The sequence below is a fragment of the Mustela putorius genome, unplaced genomic scaffold (genome assembly GCF_011764305.1).
Source record: "Mustela putorius furo isolate JIRA1106 unplaced genomic scaffold, ASM1176430v1.1 tig00000407_pilon_pilon_pilon, whole genome shotgun sequence".
In the NCBI taxonomy this organism is placed as follows: Eukaryota; Metazoa; Chordata; class Mammalia; order Carnivora; family Mustelidae; genus Mustela; species Mustela putorius.
Genome location: NW_025421373.1, coordinates 28604495 through 28628122, shown reverse-complemented (window position 1 = coordinate 28628122; position 23628 = coordinate 28604495). Strand labels below are relative to the sequence as shown.

At 40.6% G+C, this 23628-nt stretch overlaps 1 protein-coding gene across 3 annotated transcripts in view; it reads right to left on the bottom strand.

The window, feature by feature from the left end:
• Nucleotides 1-23628, bottom strand: part of SGCD (sarcoglycan delta) — a 568809-nt gene that overhangs the window by 83148 nt on the left and 462033 nt on the right. For all 3 annotated transcript variants that reach the window (XM_004737739.2, XM_004737738.3, XM_004737737.3), the window contains exon 6: nt 16137-16209. In XM_004737739.2, the coding sequence (XP_004737796.1) occupies nt 16137-16209 (73 nt within the window). The remainder of the gene's footprint in view (nt 1-16136; nt 16210-23628) is intronic.

The window sequence follows — 23628 nt, the reverse complement described above, 5'->3', positions numbered from 1 at the left end:
GTGGGGAGAGAGGCAGAGGGAGAGACTCTCCAAGCAGACTCCCCATTGAGTAGGGAGCCTGATGTAGGGCTTGATCCCACAACTCGTGCAATCATGACCTGAGCCGAAACCAAGAGTCAGACACTTAACTGATTGAGCTACCCAGATGTGCCAAGAGAGCAGATTCCTTTTGCATGGTGGTATGGTTTAGCAGGAAGAGTATAAAATTAGGCAGGCAAAGTGAGATTGTTTTTCCTGGCTCCCTGAATACCTATGTACAAGACCCTGAACTTCTGTGAGTTTTGGGTCCCTTATCCAGAAAATGGGGATGATAATGGAGCTTCCTTCCAGAGGTGCTTCTTCTGATGTAAAGATTAAATGAGATAAGACACAAAGGAGGTAGATTGGTTCTAGGCCTAGGAATGTGCTTCTTAAATGCTGATCTTCTTGCCTGGGTCTTTAAGGTCTCCTCTTCCAGACAGTAAGCTCTCTATGAGGGCAAAGGCCATCATCTCCCTGGCACCTATGTCCAATGGACAGTAGGCATTTGAGTATTTGTAGAAGGAAAGATTTCATGTGCGTTATGTTTATTTAGATAGCCTAGCTAGAACCCTAGCCAGTGAAGTGCCCCATCCTGGCACCAAATGTCATCTCAAAAACTCCTGATGGGTTCAGGAGTGTCCTGAAATGACACTCTGAGCCTGCTTCCCACTGTCCTACTTTGTAGGCGGTGTCCCCAGATCTTAGCAAGTTTTTCTGCTGGAGCATGGGAGTGTTGGTGAACCAAAGGATCAGCCTTGCTCAAGGCAAGACACTTCAACGCTGTCTTAGTGCTGCTCCAGAGAACGCATGGAAACAGAATTTCAACTTGTGTGCTATTCATCCACTAGACCCCATTAGTAGTGTCTGGTCAGGTGATACCAGCCCTTTGATATTAACTGCTGAGGTTTGCTTTTCATAGCCACAGGGTATCTAACTATTATTACTCAAGAAATTAATCCAACTAGAAAAACCACAGCATCCACTCTAGCTTGCAGGTTCATCTGGCCCAGCAATGGGTTGCCTGTAAGAGGGAATGTGTTCAATGATAGTAACCTATGGTGATGAGATAAAAATCCACAGAAGCCACATGAAAAATAGGGACCCGTTCTGGCCTTCGGGGGAAGGAAACACTAGACCACAGAAGGGCGCAACTTAATGTTTAATGGAAAAGCAAAATCCTTATGAATATGTAAAAATAAAGGGGCAAGCTCTAGGAGGATATAAAAAAAATCGATGTGAAAAACTAAGAAAGAAACCTTGTTAAGATTTCAGGCATCATTTCATTCCCCTGCTGGGGTTAGGAGACAGCCACTGATCCCTGGTGGCATTCAACAACCAGGATGAAAGGTATCCAGATGAGGCTTCCTGTTTCTGGGATTTTCTGTTTGGTGAGTCCTCCAGGGAAGCTGATCCAAGCCTATGTCTCCTTTCTAGAAATGGCTGAAGAAGCTGGGAGGGGTAGTATTCTGGTCAGTATAGTGGGAGAGTTAGTGGATTTTTTTTTTTTTTTTTTTTTTTTTTGAGAGAGGGTGTGCAAGTGCTTGCAGGGGGCGGGGGCCAGAGGGATTGGGAGGGAAAGAATCTCAGACTCCTGACTGAGCTCAGAGTCCTCTATGTGGAGGGGCTCCATCTCACGACCCCAAGATCATGACCTGAGTGGAAACCAAAGTCAGAAGCTTAACTGACTGAGCCCCCCAGATGCCCCAGGAGTTACTGGATTTTAAAAACACTTTGATATTTAAGCACTATATTTTTTTCCTTTTTAAAAAATGTTTCCGTCCCCCGTCCCTCACCATACTGCAACTAGATTCAGAACAATTTCAAGAGATATTTGGCGTCTGAGTGCTTAAAACATTCATCCCTTCCTCCATAACCACAATGCTTACCACCTCATCATGCCTGTGTAGTGCAAAGTCTCGGTTTCCCTTTTCTTAGGAAAAAGTTTGCCTTTCTCACACCTTCACCTAAAAGGCAAGTGGTTTTGCTCTAAGAAAACTTCAAAAGTTGGGTTAAGGTTCACTATGAATATTGGTCAATTTGACTGCCTCACACTTTTATTGTTTTGATTATACTAACTTGAATAAAACAGGCTCTTAACCCACTGCTGACCATTGTCTATGGGAGGCAAAGCACAGAGCAAAATTAACCCCTCAGTGGGACAGATCTCTTGGCCATAATAAAGAATGGGTAATCATCTGCTGCTTCAACACCCAAGTCCCTGAAACTAACATCTGAGCCCTGCATTCCAGTTCATGGTTGAGGTTATTCACATATGTCTTGCTATTTGGTTCTCACAAGTCCTTCTGAGGTTAGTGCTACTCTTTTCCCACTGTTCACGAATGAGGGAACTGAAATAGAGGTCTTAAAACTTTGTCCCAAGGCATACCCTAGCAGGTGACAAAGCCAGCATCTAGGGTCCAGCAGTCAGGCTCTCAAGTTCTGGCCCTAAGCTTTACTGTGTACTCTTTCCCTCAGATTAATACCTCAAAATCCCAGTGAGCTCTGAGAAAGGAGAGGGTCTTTTCATTAAGCCAAACAGAGAGGTGGTGTATATTAACCCCTCAGTGTCCTCACATCTGTATGAAGGGGATGAGGCCAGGTGCTCCTGTCCCACTTTAAGGAGTTTTTGAAGGAGTATTTATGAAAATGCTTTGAAATTACAAGGCGTGGCAAGAATCTGAAGAATCTGAATTGTTCTTCAAACACCCAACAAGGAAAAACAAAAAGGGATCAATCCATGTTGGTCTCAGACTCTGTCCTTCAAGGATATGTCCAAGGTCAGCTCACTGAGTATAGCTTTTAAAAGGAATTTAAATGTAATGAGAGGTCCCGGGTAAAATCAGATCCATGAGCAGTACTTTGAAGCCCGAGTCTTCGAATCTCAATGTAAGAGCAGATCTGAAAGGTCTGCTTAAAGTCTACTTAAAATCTTCCCTCCTGATGCATGACACACCTCTATAACAGTCTTGGTATGAGAGACCCTTCATCTTGAGTCTCTCAGTGGTGAGAAGCTCATGACTATCAAGGGAGATAATTCCCCACTTCAGAGAATTAGAAACTGCTTTCTTATGTTGTGTGATCTCACTTTGGGTTCTACTGCCCTCACTCCTTAGGCATTCTGGGTCATCGGAATAAGCAGCAAAATTCTCTTTTTGTAAGAATATCACAGCCTGCACAAAGAGAGGAAGACTGTGCCTTTACCTGTTCACTTAATTTAGTCACTGCTCAACTCAAGCTCTAGTACTGTTATGTGACAGGAGGCAAAACCTTCTATGCATCCTTCTCCATGGATGGATTTCAAGCTTCAAAACGAGCCACTGATGGACTGAATACATCGTAAATGGCTCCTCAAGTGCCGAGAGGGGGACGTGTCTAATCCATTATGGCTGCAGCCCACAAATGGTCCTCAACGTGCAGCCCAGTCATTTGCAGCAGTGGGTAATCAGAGAGGCCTGATGCCTCCTGCTCTCCATTTTAATCCCACTTGTCAAGCACGTTTTCTATAGATATTGTCTCTCAAAGACTGAAGGGTTTTTTTTTTTTTTAATTTCCCAAAGAACTTTCCATGAGGACCACAGGGAGAACCATAGACTAATAGCCAGATGCACTGTGTTAAGAAGGGTGTCACCACGTTCCTTTAATCAGTACACAGTCAATATTCTCCATCATGAATAACTAATAAGTTTCTGAACTCCTTTCCTCAGATGTCATTGCAAAAATCTATCTGAGGAATGTCATCTGCACTTAATGAAGGGACAAGCATTATAATTAAGTTTTAAGCTATTTCTTCAGCATGAAGCTGCCACGAAGTGTGAAATGACTATAATTCACATTTTTGAGACCCTGAATTTATTAGTGTCTATGTTCTATTCAAGGTTAGGAGCATGGGGCTTGGATCGTCAAAGGATGCAAATTGCTCTGTGCTGGTTCTTCCGGAGTAAGTGTGCCTGAGCTCAGATGCCAGGCCAGGAAAATAATCATTCATGACTCAGGTTGTATTTTTTGGGGGAAAAAAAAAAAACCACCTCAAAGACCTGGAATCTCATTTCCCTTGGTGAACAGGAAGTGACGATGACGCATATAACTGGGTGAAAGGGGACTTGTGTTCCTCTGTGGATGACAATCACCCGCGGTTGAGAAGATAAGTAGGAACTGCAGGCTGAAGACTTCAAGTGAAGCACAGTGTTGCTGGACTGTGTCTATGATAAAACCCAGGGGTGAGAAAAGAATCTAAAGTTTTGAGCCTGCTTGTAAGAGAAAGAGGAATGAATTATGCTCTTTTGGAAATGACTTAGTATGGCTAGAAGAAAGAAAGGCATGGGATAATAAGAGGTTCCCGGAGACTTTGATGGCTCTCCTTGAGAGAACATCTCAAGAACACCATTACTCATGTGTTTGGTGGCTGAACACATACTTTTGGAGAGAAGACATTTGTCATGATCCCCCTAGCCTGAACCTCTTTGTGGCTGTGGGCAAACGCACATGTGGGAGACATCTCAGCCGGTGAAATCCTGAGAGGAAGCGGAGGGGCTGTGTGTGTTTGTAACAGGTAGGCCATATGAGCTGGGGTGGGGTGAGGGGAGTGTGCCCCAAAGGGTTTCCTTAGGAAGTGCAGTTTAAGCTGAGAGTAAAAATATGATCATGTGGAAAGAGTCCAAAGAATGTTTCAAGACCAAGGAATAACAAGGCTCTAAAGAAAGGCTCCGGGCCCTCCCAATGAAACAAAGAAAAGGCAGAATAGCTGAAGCCTACAAATGGAGGAGAGAGGACTTCTCACTGGACTCAACACATGGTCTACCTCTAATCCTCCCTGAAACGCTAATGCAATGACTGTAAAAGGACCCTCAAATGGCACAGACCCAGAAGGACCAAGGAAAAGAGAAGCAATAAAGGTAGAAGAAAGATGATGACCAAGTTTTGGAAGTTGAGAAGCAAACCCACAAGTAGTGATCTCATGAGCAGAGGACAGAGGGCTGAAGGCAGAGAGCCTTGGGTTTGGTGAAGACCAAGAGCCAGCTCAAGCTGCATAATCCCTGCCAGGTGCAGGAACAGAAAGCCAGTGCCTCTGTGGCTGGGAGAGTCTGGTGGAACTGCAATCAGAAGACAGGTTGAGGGCTCCACAGGAAACTGTCAGAGTCCTAGGCCATTTCTCCACTGTATAAATCCAGGTGACCAGGACACCCTTACTGTCATGGACTAAATGTTTGTGTCCTCCCTCCCCCCCATTCACATGTCAAAATCCTAATCCTTAATGTGATAGTAATAGGAAGTGGGGTCTTTGGGCCGTGATCAGGTGGAGCCCTCATGAATGAGATCACTGCCATTATAAAACAGACCCCAGAGTTCCTCAGCTGCTTTTGCCATGTGCGCACACAGCAAGGAACCAGGAAGCAGACCCTCAACAGGAACCTGCCAGAACCTTTATCTTGGATTTCCCAGCCTCTAGAACTGTGAAAAAATAAATTTCTGTTGTTTATAAGCCATCTAGTCTATGATATTCTATTACAGCAGCCCAAACAGACTAGGACACTCACTAGGGAAGACTTGAATTCTGGGCTCTGTGAGACAAGAATAGTTAAGGCTGACAGTGCTGTCCTAAAAACAGGGAATGAAGTGAAAACCTACATATGGAAGGCGGAGACCTTGTAGGCTCAGCCGGAACATATTGGCCCCCAGATTCATCCCCAGCAAGGGATTAGGACACGAATCAGTGTCCTGGGGAAACTGATCAGTCCAAGGGAAGAGGCATACATATTCTTATATCTGGGGTCACCCACCTAAAAATCTCAGCCTGACCATCCTACCTTGAAGCTCACCATCCAAAAGCCTCATTCACGCACACAAAACATGTCAAAAGATTCTTAGGGCTTTACTCTTAAAAACAGACATCTGAGAATCATCGGCCGCTTGAAAAATTCCCAGTCAAAAAGCCAGAGAGACCTGAGTCATCATTTTAAAAAGCAAAGAACAGAAGAAATTTGAAATGATCACTAATATAATCACACAGTAAAGACTGGATAGTACATCTGTGAAATTAATGCAGAGTATTATAGAAGGAAATCACTACAGAATTAAGTATGTTTAGAAATTGAAACGCGGGAGCAGGAAGCACAAGTTCAATGGGAGGAAGGGCCAACAGAGAGGAGGAGAACAGAGAGAGAAACAAAAACGAGGGAAGGTTGGAAGTGGGATAACGGTGATGGGCGATGGAAAGCCAGGACATCACCCACGGCCACATCAACCCCTTGAAGGTGACTTGTGAGTGCTTTGTTTTTGAAATTTCATCTTCGAGCCAGTGGGAGCCACCAAAGGATAGCAAACTAGTGAGTGACATTTGGCCCAAACTGGCCCATAGTCCGTGGTCAGGAAATCCAGCGAGATTATAGAGTTGTCTCTGAGATCTAATGGCCTCGATCTCATTTATATTCTATTCTAATAAACCGTGGAAAATTCTGGAGTAAGAAAGGAAAAAAAAAAAGATATCCACTGGCTGATTTCTATCTTTCTTTTTTTTTTTTTTTTCTTTTTTTATGATTCACTTCTAGTTCCCAACTTACTTCAGGTAAAAACTGTTGTCAGCTTGTTCCTTTCAACTCCCATTACTCTTTGTTTTGAAAAGGTTATAATTGGAATAAAACAAGGCTGGCTTCAAGCCAAAATCATGAAGGGTGTAATTAAGCAAGATTTTCTGTCTATGCACCCAGCAGGGCCATCCTACTGAGGGGGAAAAAAAAAACGGAGATTCAAAAGCAATTGTGTGTTTTTCAAGAATAAGAGAACAATCTACCCCACACACTTTACATAATAAATGGCAGCTGCTGACATTTTAATCAAGATAAAAACAGTAATAAAGTCACAGTGCTCCTTTTGAGGCAGAAGGTAGTCCCAACTCAGGAATTCTGGCAAACATACACACATGCCCATTCTGTTCTAAAAGACCGAGAGGTTAGCACTTAATTTATGATATCACGCCTGCCTTGACATGGGTAGAAGTCCAATTTTATATTCCCTCCCTCTGTTACGAGTTTATCTTTTGAATAATTTTTTTCACATTTTAACCCCTTCTGTTAAAAATTAACTTAAAGAGTATACTTTTAATTTTTAAATAAAAGCCACTTGCCCTTCAGAATGATAATGATGTGTCACATTGCCTTTCTCGAGTTCAGATGAAAATGGGCCAGCCATTAAGGGACAATCACTTAGGCAGTGAGGTGCCTCACTGCACAAGGCTGATGACGTTGGCTTTCGGAGATAGTCTGGGAATCATTTGGAGAGGCATGTGAAATGTTTTGGCTGTTAAGGCATTTCCTCCAGCATTTTGTTGGTTTAGAAGATTACAAATCGAGGAATGCTTTTGGCGAGTAAATTAAGCATCGGGGCTGGACTATAGTTTCAATCAATGCTAGTTCAAGGCTTACAGAGACTAAATCACTAATAGCAGGTACCTGATGATGGATTCTGAAAGCATTTTTTTCTTCCCCTTTGATCAGACCCAATGGTCCCTACAAGACAGAGAGGGGAAGACTCAGGGCCTTTGAAGCCAGGCAGTCAGTTAAGATGTTGTGATTGGCATAATCCCCCGCATTGCAGGCCGTCCGATTTATAAATTGTGTTCCTCAGTGAGAGCAAATGGCATTTCTTTATTCTTACCTGACTTAATTTTTCTCTCCAACTTATCTTTACGGAGGGTTAGGAAACACTAAATTTATTATGGCATCCTCTGTGTGATTAAAACATTTTACCTTTCTCATGAGGATCAATAATTATCTCCTCCCTCTTTATGATAATGGACATGGGGGTTGAGGGTATTGGGACATCCTGGTGACAGGAACAAAGAAGGTTCAGATTCCAGGAGATGGGGTCCTGATTGGTATTAGGCTAGCAGCCCACACTTCTTAGCCCTCTGGGGGTGAATTCTGGTACTTCTTACTGTGCTCACTTAGCGCCCACTGAGCCAGGTCTGAATGGCCTTTGCGGGCCCTGAGGTCTGGGTATGTTTCCCATTGCACCCTTGGACTGGACTGTCCACTTTGGAGCCCTCAGTTCCACTGCAGAGAAGCTGCCCAGGAGCCTGCCAGCCTGTTACCGCCATCATTAGCGATCGGCACTGCTTACCGGGACACCATGTGGATTCTTCCCTGCACTGGCATGACCCCCAGGCCCCCAGGAACTGAAGGAGATTTGAGAGTGCTGACCCAGCCCCCCTTCCTCCCTAGCCACGTGACAGTCCACCCTATCCCTTATCCTCCTAAAGTCTCAAATGAAAATGCTCCATGACCCTTTGCTTCTGTCCTCGAAATCTAACTGGTTTATTCCCTCTGTGACTCCGAGAATAAAGGTCATCAGGCTATATATTTCACCACGTGCTTTCCCTGCATTTCCTATCTTCTTCCTACAATTCAGCAGAGATCAGAAGAGATGGGTTTTTAACTTCCTCTCCCTGTCGGGGTAGGACTTGCTCTATATCCTAGAATCCTTGTCCCCCGGGATGTTCTCTTCCATTTATCCCTCTCTGGCTTCTCATGGCAGAATTCTACTGCACAGAGGCGATGCCTGTGAGACACCTAGGTTTGGTAGCTTTACGATTTACCACATTTGTAAAACACAAGCTTTTGATTAAGAAGGCAAAGGCAAAGATGGAAATAACTTCCAATACCACACCCTCCCTTTCCTTTACCTCTTTTGTTTCTCCTGCACGCTGAGAGAGCTGTGGTGAAAAGGGCACCTAGAGAAAGGTGAAACTAAGGGGAAAAAAAGAACTATGTAGATCAATTCAGACTATGTATCGATGCTAATGAAACAAAGGGAAGGATGAACGGATGCTGAAACACAGGAGGCAGGGAAAGAGGGGAAAAGGGGAAAGAGGGACATATATATGGACTCACAGATCTTCAAAGATGGGCGAGGTGTCCTACTGTGAGTTTTCAAACAAGGCAAACTTAGAATCAGGGGGGCTTCATTAAGCCTTCACCTGTGGCTTTCAGATATCTGTTTTTTTCTGGGCAGGCACTGCAGGATGACTGAGGAGTTGACAGAGTCACTAGTGTCTCTGACAAAAAGAAAATGGAGGCAACATGATGATACATAGTTACTGTTCAAGGAATGCCGATTATGGGCTGTCTTCCATCCTAAGGCTATGCCCTCTCTAATCTATTAAGTGAAATATCCTCATCCTTTCTTATAAAATGTTGTTAAAGGTAGATGGATGTATACAACAGCCTTCTGGTGTTGTCCTTCAAGGAGAAAGGACTGTTGGTCAACAAGGTCTCACAAACATTTTATTGGCTGTTGAAACTGAACACTCCGGGAACTCCTGGTTGAGGACCAGAGCCCCATGAAAATGGGTCGCTTGCTCCTCCTGGGAGCTGACATTTGTTGAACTAATGTCCACTAAGCTCTTCCCATGTTCTAGGCACTGTCTGAGGAGAGCTTAGGAGACTTGCCCAAGTTCACAAGGCAGACTGGCTTTGGGGCCAAACTCAACCCCAGTGCAGGACACTTTCAAAGCATGGCTCTTGATCAACATGGACACTGCATCATGACTCTTCTATTTTGGAAGGCCCCTGAGACCTTGTGATATTATCGGACCACTACACATTTTCATCTCTCCTTTGAATAACTTCAACATTCACGCTCTGTGATCGAATAATTGTGAATCTCATACAAGCAAAATAGGTACCGAACATGTCTGCAAAGTGTTGCATGAGGAGAAAATTTAAAGATTTATTAAAGAAAATTTATTTAAGATTTAGTATTTATTTAATATTTATTTATATAATATATTATTATATATAATATATTGATTTGTTAATATTTAATAAATTTATAACTTATTTAAGATTTATTTAAATATTTATTAAAGAAAATTTAAAGATTTCTTTCTTTAATTGCCCCATATCCCATGCACCCATAGCTTTGGAGCACAATATACAGCCCCTCTCCCTCCTCCCCTCTCCCTGCATCTCTCTCAATCTCTCTATAGGCCTATAAACATAAAATACATATGTATGTGTATATATGTTTTAATGTATGTACATATGCATATGTACATATATATAAAATATGTGTATAGAATAAATATAGGTATTATATTTATATAATTCAAAAATCAGACTGCTTCTCCAAATTTGCTATTGTGACTTTTGAGGGGGACAAAGGAAGGGAGACGTATGACCAAATATTAATTGAACTGTGATGCTCTGACAGACTGTTCTGGTAGCTTCAATTCATAAATCACTGAGAATCAAATAAATATTTAGTTGGCTACAGCCATTCTAAGATAAATTTAAGGAAATAAATTCATTTTTGTCAACTTGGAAGTGCTGTCTAATCCCTGTTTTCCTGTGATATATACAGACTTTAAATCTCACACATTCCCAAAGGAGTTCAGATTAGTATCTATCCATTAAGAAAAAAATCCTACAGAATATGCACGTGCATACTGGGAGTACCAGATACATCTTTGAATCTTTCTTCTTTATTATTAAAACTCTGGTAATGTTGTAGGGGGGAAAAACCCAGAGGAACAAAGAAATGCCTTATTTATTTGAGGCTGCAGAATGGGTTTGATATTAGTGGCTGCTCTAGTTCTGAATGATGTTATGCACTGAATTTTGAAACTTCTAACAATCATTAAAGTCTTCTGTGATCATATCTGAAATCGCCTTCACATGATTTATTAAAGAACACAACTGTCATAAGGAAATTACAGAACCTCATTTTTGTAAATGACACGGTAATAATATTCATGGAAGCTGCAGAAATCTATTGGCCCATCTGTCCTTACCTTAAGTGGACCTAGGGAACCATGTTTTTTAAATTCTGAGACTCACTGTTTTTTCTTTCAACTTACAACTAAAATGTCCCTTCCTTCAGACAGCCTCACCTAACCCTCTCAGGTAGAATCCTGTGTGCCATTCCCAGTGTCTCCTCTGATTTTGCTCATCTATCTCTTCTACCACTTACCATATTACCTTGTATTTTGGGGTGACTTTCTATCTTACTCTCCTTAACTACAAATCAGTTGAGGACTTAGTTACTTATCTCTGTATTCCAAGTATTTAGCAGATGCCTTGATTCTTAATAAGTGTTAAAAAAAAAAATACCTGGAAAACAATTCCCTGAGCTATGATGAAATGGAAATCAGGTCATCACCCTTGTCATAACTGTAGGCAGAGTAAGAGCACGTCCGCACATTAGCTGATGAAGAATTCTTTTATAAAGACCTTTTGGCTTCTTGCTCTTTTGTGGTTCCTTCCAAGCTTTTAGTGATATCTAGAGGAACAGAGTTGGCGATATGTGTTCAGTGGTCTATGCAACCGCCTCCCATTTTTTACATTTGCCCTGACATATGTCTGGGAAATAAGATTTCACAGTCTATTTCCTTTTCTTGTAGGATCTGACTCTTACAGGGAAGCTTCACAGTTGAAAAGAATCCTTAGAGCAAGGTAGGCATTCAAAGGTAGCTTCTGTTCTTACAGAAAATACATATGCAAAACTAAATGGCCTATTTCCCATCTCAGATCACGCACAGCCTGAGATAAGGGATTTTTCCACTTGTCTTTATAATATACAGACACCAGGAAAAAGAAATAATGAACAAGCGAACACCTAATATATTCAGACTGCAAATTTCAGATCATGAATTAAAATCCAGTTTCCATTCCAAGTTAGTTTTTCTGATTTCAAGAGATAGGCATACTGCCTGATAGATATTTTCAGTAGAGTCTTGAATCTGGAGCAACATGCCATTATTTCAGAATTGTCCTGCAGGGGCAAACTCAACAAACTGCCAGAGCTGGATGTTGGGTTCAGACCTCGCTAAGGCTCATTATTTGTCTGGAGAGAAGCAACCCTCTTTTGTGATTTTCAACTCAACCCTGGATTATTTACAAACATCTCAAGCAAACACAGTAAATACAGTAACTATAGTAACTCCGAAAAGGATAGCAGTGAACCGAACGCTTAAACTCTAGCAGAGAGGAAGCTACCACTCTTTGAGCTGAGGGTTGAGATCTTCTAAGAAGATGTGCGGGAGGCCTGAAATTTGCTTCTAACAAATTTACATTATCAAGCAAACAACGAAACAACAACAACAAAAGTAAATCAGAGAACAAACAAAAAGACCTTCAAAAGCCAAAAGAGACGTTGGAAGAAACAAGTTATCCCAACAGAGAAGATCTCTAAAGAAGATGGAATTTTCCCATGTTTGATATTTTGGGTAAGGGAAGGACACACATGGATTTAATTTTTGCTTGTTCACTGCAGAAGATGGTTTATGTATAAATAACCTATAGTCTTTTAACTCAATTTGCTTCCCATTGACAAGAAAGACCAAGAAAATCTGGGTAGAGAACATGATTTAAAACACAAAACAAAACAAAACACCTCTCATTAAAAACATTCCAACTTAACTGCAGTGGGAGTTTTCAAGATCCATTCATTCATGCCTCAACATATAACTTTTCTGGTAAACTCTTTTTCTACATATTTTCTGGATCTGTAAGGCTTTCAGGTGATTGCATCCTTTTAAGCAATTTTACATAAAATATTATGGGGCTACAATGTTAATTTTTTAGTTTTGATATATACACCAGGGGTATGTAAAATGTTACCATCAGAAATACTAGGTAAAGCGTATAGAGGAATAATCTCTATGATTATTGCAATTCTTCTTTTAATCTAAAATTATTTTAAAATAAAAGGTAAAATAATGGGAGCCTAAATAAAGTTTGGAGGCAAAACGGACGTGACTTTGTACAGACATCAGTGTTCCTGGATTAGCTCAAGGCTATGGAGTCTGCTTGCTGTAGGTATCTGCCCCAGCTCTGTCCTCCTTCACCTCTGTTGTGCTGCTCCTGATGAGGGAACCACTTCTGCTTCACCTACACAGTGCTACCTGCTGGCATAAACCCAGGGATCTCCCTCAGATTGTTCTACTTTCCTACGACTAGAAGGCACACCAGCACAAACGAGCTGGATCACGACAACTGATCCAACTGTAAAGCCAGAGGCCAGAAAATGTTCATTACCTATTTATCAGTATCCAAGGTCAGTACCATTCAATAGCACAGAGTAAAATGGGGCACCATTTGCTGACAAATGTGAAACATCCACAGACGCACTGGTCTGGGCTACTGTATGTACTACATTGGATTACTTTATAGTTGGTCACACATTCTTCCACAAGAGCGCCATTAAAATAAAATAAAATAAATCTAAGGACGAAGGGGCTAATTATCACATTCTAGATCCTGACTCACTTCAGGCTATCAACCCTCAACACAATTTGAGTAGGGGCAAAGAATTGCCCCCAGTTGTAGAATTCCATATTATAGTGTTTTTATGTTTCCTGTAAGAACATTTTATTTCTAGTCTCTATAGAATATGCCTACAACTTTAGAATAAACATTGGAAATGCAGCAACTACCAGAAGTCCTTATTTATTGCACTTAGGAGATTCACTTGTAATTTTGGAGATTCACTTGTTTCTAAGGTAAGTTTCCAGGGTTTTCCATAGGGTCTACAGATGACCGTAAATACAGCTATTACGCTATTTGAGCATATCATCTGTTCTCAATTTTTCACAATAGCGATCTCTAAAATGGGCTGATGCTTGGAGAGTTGTATTTTTGTTTGTTCAATGTGAGTTTGGTTTGTTTTTATCCAAAGAAAATTTAGTTTTCCATTTAAAGCAAAGTTAGCTTAAATTCTTGACCCTTAAATTTTCCTTGTCTTCCATGGTAGGCAATGGTAAGCTCTCCGTGGTAATGCAGAGCTTATTCCCAGGGCGTGGGAGGGGGTGGGCCCTGTATTATATTTAGAGGTCAGTTTCTTTTATTTTTTATTTATTATTATTTTTTAAATTTATTTAAAAAATATTTTATGTATTTGAGAGACATAAAGACAGAGAGAGTGCAGAGGGAGGAGCAGAGGGAGAGGGAAAGCAGACTCCCTGCTGAGCGTGGAGCCAGACATGAGGCTTGAACTCACAACTCCGTGATGGGGACCTGAGTCCAAATCAAGCATCTGATGCTTAACCGACTGAGCTACCCAGGCACCCCTAGGTCAGTTTCTTTTAGACAGCATTTTTCTTTGGACTGATCAGCACTAATTACTAACTAGTTGTGTTAAAAAGAACTCTGCTTCTAAGGAGGTCTGTGAAAAGGAAGGGAACCAGCCCACATATTAGCTTGTTTCAAAAGGGCTCTCATATCACACACGAGGATTCACTGAATTCTCAGAGAACAAGATCGCTCTCTGAGTCCTAAAATACAGGACTCAGAAATCTACTCCTTGGGTAGATTTGCTGAAAAGATTCCATCTTTAGTACTTAATATGAACCACAGGAGCTGGCTAGCGGAGAGTCAAGGTAACTTCTGGCAGGCAGCAGCACAGAGATGGAAGCAATGATTCTAGGGAAAAGTAAAGCCTTGCAAGGTGGCGTATACTGTGAAAAATACAGCCTACTGTATATGAGATTTTGATAAGAGAATGTTCTCTTTCTCCACCAATTATCCTCTTCCTCTGGACCAGTGTATTTCCCTATATTTGTAAAGCCTCACAGGCTTTGCAAGAATGCTAGGGGCTTCATCACGAGGTGATAAGATTCTCCATTTATGGAGAATGTGCTTCCGTTTAGGGAAACACAAACTCCAACATGGCTGTTGCTGTTTTAGTAAACCACAGATCACAGGGCTGTGTTGCAGAAGAGTAGACACGGCTCATATAATCCAAACACATTTGCTAATATTTGATGTCTACCATTAAATATGCAATGTTATTTATGATGATTTATGATGGCTTTTATTTAAAAGAACTACAAGAAATGAAGAAACCCAGTATTCGCTGAATTCTTCATGACTATAAGCGAGGCAGAGAAATTGAAGGGACTCTGCTTCAGAATGGGTCCGTCTCTGCTGTTTTTCTGCCAGGCCCCGTTTCTGAATAAGCCAAAGAGGAAATGTTCTCCCTTCAAGGGGGAAGCCAGAAAGTTCGTCATTCTCTGAGTTTTGTCCTAGGTTCCTAACATCTAAGAAAAGCTGGATCCCAAACATGTCCCAGGACATTAGCTTCCAACAAACCTTGGCCGACAATGGCATCAACACTGTCTACCTTCAGTGATGTGTGGAATGACACCTGTTGTTCACCTGGATGCTTGCCATTGATCAAACCCTCCTCTGAAGCCTGTAACCCCAAGTGACAATGGGACTCCTTTGACTTTCCTTTCTGAGTCTCCAAGACACTCCATTCCGTCAGTTACTTTCTGTCTGTCAATCATGCTATTCAATAAATTCTGCTTTCACTCTCCCAGCTCTCACTTGATTTCAATCTTGCACAAAGCCAAGGACCCTCTTAGCTGGTCTTGCAGGTGCCCCCTCTGGCTTCTAGCCTGCCCAAATCATAAGTATAAAGCAAAAAATATAGCTATATTTGGATCAATGTACTATTTTTTTTATGTGTTTCTTTTTTGAGCCAGGGATGGTCCTTTAGTGGCTGGAATGGTTTTGGGGTCATATCTTTAACTCTGTTTGTCTATATGTATCTATTGTTCTTTTTTGTTTTCTTTAGTTGTTGGTGCTAAGTACATAGCATCTCAGTGCCTTTTTTGCTAAAGGCAGCACAATTGTGGATATTTGAATATTAACACCAGTACATGAAATATTCACAGAAAGTAGTTCTAGTACCATAATGGCCCAAGTGGCAGAGAGCTTATTACACATAAACAAAATTCCATCCAGTGTTTAGAGTTCAGTTTTTTTTTTTAGGTACGACTTTTGTTTGGGCTGATCAGCACCAATTACTGACTAGTTGTGTAACTGGTTAGGTTCTGGGTACCACAAAACACAGCAGGAAACAAATACCGTGAATGAATCAATCCCCAATCTCATGATTACAAGGCTGGCAACCTCCTCCTCCAAACCCTCAATCTTAAGTGTTCCAAGAGAATTTTCTCTTGGAGGTAGCTTATCTTTACATCCTTTCTAATCTCTCCCAAATCAGTATATTCATGTTATGACGCTGTTAAATTCCAAATGCTCAAAATGGGCCATCAGCCAGTTGCCTAGACAAAGGAAATAGCCACTAATCAATGCAAACCATAGTCAGAAGTTTACCTTAGTTCCTTGAAGGGGTCTGCCCTGACATTAGGTGTCTCTATAGATTTAGGGAACACTGTGCCCTCGGCTCCTGTAAACAAAAGAAAAAAGCAAACAGAGGTTGGAGACTTTGGACATGTCACCTGGGGGCACAATCAGCACAGGGAATGGAGCTAATCGGAGGGTGGATCCTTCACAGGACTCAAAGCACACATTTTGCCCTTGGCTTTCGCTCCCCTGATAGGGCAGCCCTGAATCAACTCCTGCAAACGGGCTTTGAAAAAATAAGGAACTTCTTTTGAAAGTGTTCTTGCTGAGATCAGAGTGAGGCCAGGAGGCAAATACCATGTTGACTTTAAAAAAAAAAAAGATGCCTAAATAATGGCATCTTTACTACCACCTAACTCTAGCCTCTCATTGACTATTAACAGTCCCCCAACTGGAAATGTTTTGAGAAGCAGCCCCTGAAGCCCCCTGACTGCAGTTCAGGGCACAAATCACAGCTCACATCTAGTGTCTCGGCAGCGGGGAGATGGTGGAAAACACCCTATCACTGCCCGGTCTCCATCTAATGATGCCTAGGAAACAAGTGTCAGGAAACAAGGAAAAAGAGATAAAATTCCGTGCTATTATATTGAAAAGTTAAACAAAACAGAACACTATGAGAGACCGTTGGACGTTCACTGCTTTTTACACTTTGAGAATTATTTCTCATTGATCCCCGACCCATTCTAGACATTTAGCTCTTGACTTTGCAATAAGCTTTTATCTTTAGAGCTTGTCATCACCAGCTGAAACTTCTCAGCCATAAAGATGGTGATTATCTGATTTGTCTGCTCCCAGACTGCTTTCAAATCATTTAAGCCTCAGTTTATCACAGACAATTGCAGTGGATATTAGTTTTTCAATTAAACTTAGCCAGGCGGTATCCTGCTCTTTGAAGGAAAGGTGTTTATTTTTATACCTTTTTTTGGTGTAGTTCTTTGATGCCACAGAAAGGGGCAGAACAACATCTTGTATTCGTGTGAGAATTTCTAGAATCCTCTTGCATTGTTAGGTCTAGAAATCCTCCATTAACCACGGTTATTCCAAATCCAGATTTATCCTAGCACACTGATGAGTCTAGCTGAATGAACTTGTGTAGCAATTATAAAAGTATTTCATCTTTTTAAAAAAAGTATTTAATCTCTTTGATATGAGTAACAGACTACTGCAAATAAAATCAGAAAATAATGCCTTGACTTGACATTATGTATGGTCATTTAAAAGAATATCCTGGTGAATGATAACTATTAATTGAAGCTAACATTTTGAGTGATACCATCACACACTTCATACGTAGTAGCTCAGTTCTCCCCTGCAACAACCCTACAGACAGTTGCGGTAGGCAGAGAGGCATTTCGTATGTGAACATTTAAGATCTTTTCCTGCCTGTAGACACTTTCACCTTTTAAGACCCCAAACCACATCATGTCAAATAGATCAAAATGTATCCCTAGTCTCCATTATATACAGCTTTGATGTAAATTTCATAAGAATGTTTTATTATGCATATATTTATTATTTTACTCTTGCGATTTAAATTTTATTGTGTTCTTTATAAATGTGGTGGCAAATTTTATGTGTCAACCTGCCCAGATATCGGGCTAGCCATGATTTCTGGGTGTGTCTGTGAGGGTGTTTCCAGATGAGAGGGGCATGTGATAAAATGGGTGCAGCAGAGCCCTTGGCCTTCCCCAGCCCTTGGCCAATCCCACTGAGGGCCTCAACAGCACAAAAAGGGGAGGAAGGAGGATTAGGGCCTTCCTGCTTAACTGATTGAGCTGGGATGTCAATCTTCCCCTGCCTTCACCACCCCTTGTTCTCAAGCCCGGAGACCCCAAATAGAATCTACACCACTGACTCCACTGGTTCTTAGTGAGCCTTGGGACTCACTCTGAATTATGCCACCAGCCTCCCTGAGTCTCTGTCTTACACACAGCAGGTCGCGAGGTTTCTTAGCTTTTATAATGACATGAGCCAAGTTCTTATAACGGATCTCTTCCTACATGTACATCTATATTGGTTCTGGTTTTCTGAAGAACCCTACCTAATATAAAAACTGAGTAAGATTGGGGTGGATTATAGACTATAATGTAACTTTTGTTACCCATATACTAAATCTGGTTTGCAGAACATACATTCCACGTCTCCAACATTTTTGTGACCCTTTGAGGAGCACTGGGACCAAAGGTTCTGTGGAGGATGCCTCATGAGTCAAAAAGGCTGGCAGAAGTGACAGGACCATGAGTAACACATTGGGAGGTGGCTCTAAAGTGTCTGTGACCCAAGGGCACGGCCTCAGCCACTACCTCTCAGTACCATCTCAAATCTGTTACTAAACAGCTCCCATCTGTGACTACTGCAGTCAACTGGGGCTTCTTCTGAGATCCCTGCCCTTTCAATTTCTTAGAAATGCTTATTCTTAGCCTTTGGAACCTGTTTTTTGGGTTTGAGGGCTTTTGTTTTGTTTTCATTTTTCTTTTTGTTTATTTGTTTTAATGATTAAAAGAAACACACACCTGATTAAGGCTAGGGCAGTTATTTCTGTTTATATACATTGTATACACTTTTTAGTCCTAACTCATATCTCCCCCTTCTCTACTAAGAATTCTATGAAAAGTGCAAGAGAAATAGCATTGCCTCTTTTGAAATCAGTCTTAACTGTGTGACTTACCCATATGGCAAGTAGTACTGCTCATAGACACCCTTCAGTATTTGAACTGGTATTAAAATGTTGTGAAGCTTTATGTTTCACTGATACCTCATGCACCCTCCTATCATTTTATAAGGCTTCTGAAGCCAAAGAATACCTATTTCCCAACTTTCGACTATGCAAATATGTACACATATAATGATATATATTGCAATTATCCAAAAATGAGGAATGACATTTTCTTATGTAAAATGGACCTCAAAGGCCTGTACCATTTTCTTTATTCCACCCACATTTGGTGCTAAACCTGTTCCTCTATTTGTCCAATACACTGATAACACCTCACTTGCTACATAACATCTGGCCACACTTGCTACTTAACATCTGGCCAGACTAGCTCAAGAAGGAACTACTCTGTTGCAGCTAGCTCGGCCACCCTTTTAGAACAATTCCAAGGGTAAAAAAGGTTACATAAATGCAACACATTACAGGTGCTCACTGTGTTTTCCCAAGGATCATGTTCTCCTTTGAACACCTGAACTTGGGTCCTCAGCTTTCTCAGATAGACAATCCTATTTGCCTGGTGTTTTAGAGGAGTGTGTCTTGTTCTCTGTCCTATCTCCATTTCCTAGCACAGCACAGGTTCTCAAAAAATATCTGTAACACAGCTACAACACCTATGTGGCACTGAGCACATACTACCTGGGATTTTTATTACCGTACAGACATTCATCCCATCTCTTCAATAAGATCTTAAGCTCTTTGTGAACAGGGGCAAGGCCATATACAAAATAAAGACAGATTCAATTTTAGGTTCTGAAGATTTCGACTAGACTTATTTCTAGTTGGTTCTACCAATTCTATGGGAGTACTAATTTACTGTTATAAAACTCATAGTGTATCACATGACATGTTTAATGAATATCCAAAATCCAACCTATGTTAACAGTACCTCTTAAAATAAAAGAACTATTTAATAAAAGAATATCATTTGGGCTAAATACAAGCATCTCTTTAAAGCAAAATGAGATCAAGGCTTGTAGTATCTTTGCCAGACTAGGAAAACTACCTCTCCTACAACACAAGTGGGGCTAAAAAAACATGGGGCTTTTGGTTACACGGCCAGTGAGTGCTGGAGCTGAGATTCACATGCAAGCATCTGAATCTAGGACCCACTTGTAGCCATCGTGCCCTCGTGCCTTGTTTTCTGAATGTCTGGACAGTGTGGTATCCACAAAATGGCAAGCCAGACCCAAATCCCAAGGATCTGGGCTCTCACAGTTAGAGGACATAGGTAATCGACATTGCTCTGGACATGTGATGAAAGTGAAGGGCAAGACAGTTAGGCTCCCTTACTTACTTCCCACCATCCACCCGATGCCCTCTGAATTTGTGATTTTTTTTTTTTTTTTTTTTGTAACGGGGCCCACATGGGGGACCCATACTGGAAAACAGGCTCAGAGATATGACTTCTCAAGGGAATGTACCACAATTTCTCATAATCCAAGTGTCCTTGGGCATGAAACCCAATCTCTAAGATGCTCAGATTCCTTCTCTGAGAATAAGGGATATTAATAGTAACTTTATCTCCTCGGGGTCTTCGGAGAGTGAATGAGATCTCTGGCATATAGCAATCAGCAGATGATAGTCAATAAAATACTTCTAGCACACTAAAATATTTATGAATCCTATTCTTCCCTCCTCTTACCCAGGTCTTTTATGACTCTTAAAAAATAACATTTTAAAATCACTTACTATGAACTAGAGACTATTGAAACTGTTTTAATGTGATCATCAGAATAACCCTATGAGGTGGGGACAATGAGTCTCTGTTGTTATGGATGTGGAATCTAAGACTCAGGGAAGTCAGGAAATTTCCTGATCGTTGAGCAGTGAAGAGGGAGAGTCTGAATTTGGACTCTCTTTGTTATAGAACCAATGCCTGTGACCACTACTCAGACCATCTTTTTCAGCAAGATCATATCACTCTCTACTTGCTCATCTTTTTATGAGATACAAACAAATGTCATTGTTTATACCCTCAAATAACGCTTGCCAAATCTCCCACCCTCTCTCTTCTACAAACAATTCACATGTGCAGTGAGAGGGGCTATAAATACTTTCACAAAGACCATTTCTGTCCAAGTCCTACCAGGCTTCTGATTTTCACACCATTTTTCACTTTCCCCAAAGCTGTAGAGCGGACAAACATTCATCAGGGTGAATTCTCCCATCCTATCCCCTATCCATTCTAAGATAAATTATTCTCAATTCTATTATTTCAAAAGGTTTCTATTAAAGCCATACCTACTGATTCCTTCTTTTGACACAATATAATTTACTGGCAATAAATGTTCATAAACAGTTTGAGTGAAAAATCCATAAAGCCATTTCAGCTTTATTTTAAGTTCCATTAATGTCCCTCAAAAATGATTTCGTCAATGTGTTTCCATTAGCTGGTTCTCTGCCCAATAACTTAATTCCACACAATCAATTAGGAACTTATAAAGCATGTGACAGGATCTATCTAAAGTGTTTTGAATCACCATAAAGATCAGCTCAATGGCTTTTATTTTTCCCCTTGTAGTACAGGTAGGGGGTAAGTCTGTCAAAAAAAATCTCAAATGTACTCCATTGCCATAGTAACAAAAAGTCAGCTTCTCTCAGTAAAGTATACTCAACTTTGGTGACTTCTCCCTCAAAGTGTCCTGGATGTGAAGAGACCTGAAATCCAGTCCTATCTCTGTGATCTCATGCAAATCAGAATTCTTCTCTAAACTTTAACTCCCTCAGCTGTAAAATAAGAGACAGGATGAGAAGTATCAGGGCTAAACTGTTCTTCCCTCCACTCGAAAATTTCATCAGGTAACAATCTAATCTAAACAGATGACTGTCTTGAGCCACCTCCATTCCTACCAGGAAAAAAGAGCAACCCTGAAATATATATTAAAAAAAAAAATCCTAAAAATTTTCTCAGTGTTTAAGGAGGAAACAAATAAAAGCTAATAGAATTTTGCCCAATTCAACCTGCATCTAATTGGGAAGAACTACTCCCACCAGAAAATAAACTTCACAGAAAATGGTCAATGGCAAAATTTATTACAGATGAAACTAACTAAAAAAACAAAAACCTGGTTCGTAACTCTTTAAAACTTCAAAAATTGACTGGGGAAAATTCAATTTTATAAAAAATAATAATAAATGCTAAAGTGCCTAAGCCTGTTACATGTTAAATACAGCCATGAACCAAATCCTGGAAGGAAGAGTCACATCCGAAAAAAGTGCTACAAGAAAATTGGACTTGAGAGACACATTAGGCACAGAGAAAGAAATACTATGCTAGAAGTTACAGACAGTAACTTGGAGCTAGAATAACTGATGATGAATCAAATCTTTGGTGTACATGGAGGAGAAATGATCTCTCAGATGATAATTTTAAGGAAAATTTTCAAAAAGGTCAGAAAAGGCTTAAGTGTGCTGTTTAGAACATTGATTAAGAAATTAAGCTAGCTTAATGGAGTTTGCTCCAGTAAGTTCTTTCTTGAGGTACTTTCATTAAGATTGGCATAATTATGATTAATGTTTTGTATTAATGAACACAGATCAAAACTCATCTTTGGGCTTAAATCATGGGGCCCAAATATTCACCAGCTTCAGACTGCAGAGTTAAAATATCTAATCATCACTGTATGAAGTCAAAACATTTTTAAGTGTTCTAATTCATGTTGCTTGGGTAGATATAAACTGAACGACAGCCCTTAACCACCATCATATTTTACTTGATAAAGATATATTTTTATACCAATATTACATTAAGAAATAGAGAAAGGATTTCAATCTAAGAAACGGTGATAAGAAACCTAAGAGAACTAATGATTTGATTTCTTAACATATTATGGAACTGAAAAACCAAAGACCTGGTTTTTAGTCCTGATTTTCTATGAGCTTATACTATGGCCTTTGGCATTTGCCCTCTGGTCTTACTTCCCCATTTGTTAGACAAAATGGGGGTAGGGATTAGGTGATCTATAAGGCTGTTTCCAGCTTTGCTGTTTTATAATCCTCCAGATAACCTGGCTGGAACAACCCAGAAGACCAGGAGAGGAACATGATAGGTTTGATAAAGCCAACATTCAATTTATTTAATAAATATGTTTTAAGCAGGGGGCTCTAGAAGTTGTTAGTTAAAATAATTAGTTATTAGTTTATTATTTATTTTTAGTTTATTATTTATTAGTTTAAATAATTAGTTATTAAATAATCTCACAGATAAAACTATGTAATAGTTACAAATAGTGATGAAGACTTGAAAGGCAAATACAAAATGTCTTTGCAATATCATTTGGGGTTGCATCCTGCTCTGGCATGTAAGTTTCCCTGAGAAAGTGAAGTTTTGTTGGCATTTGTTAAGTGACTAGTAATGAACTAGTTAAGAGGGGTAAGGAGCAGCAGAAAAGATAATGCAAAGACATCAGGGTTGGGAAGTGGAAGTTAATAAAGATCAGCGTGGCTAGACCATATTCTGGAAGGGTGAGCAGAATGGGATGAGACTGGAGAGGTTGGCTGACCTGGGTAATGCAGAACCTTGCAGTTCATGTTGAGCAGGGATTTGACTTGATTCAAATGGTATTTTTCTTTTTAAAGGTTTTATTTATTTATTTATTTGAGAGTGCACACAAGCGTGTGCACATGCCGGGGGAGGGGCAGAGGGAGAAGGACAAGCAGACTCCCCACTGAGCGGGGAGCCCCAAGCGGAGTCGGATCCCAGGATCCCGAGATCCTGACCTGAGCTAAAGTCAGATGCTTAACCAACTG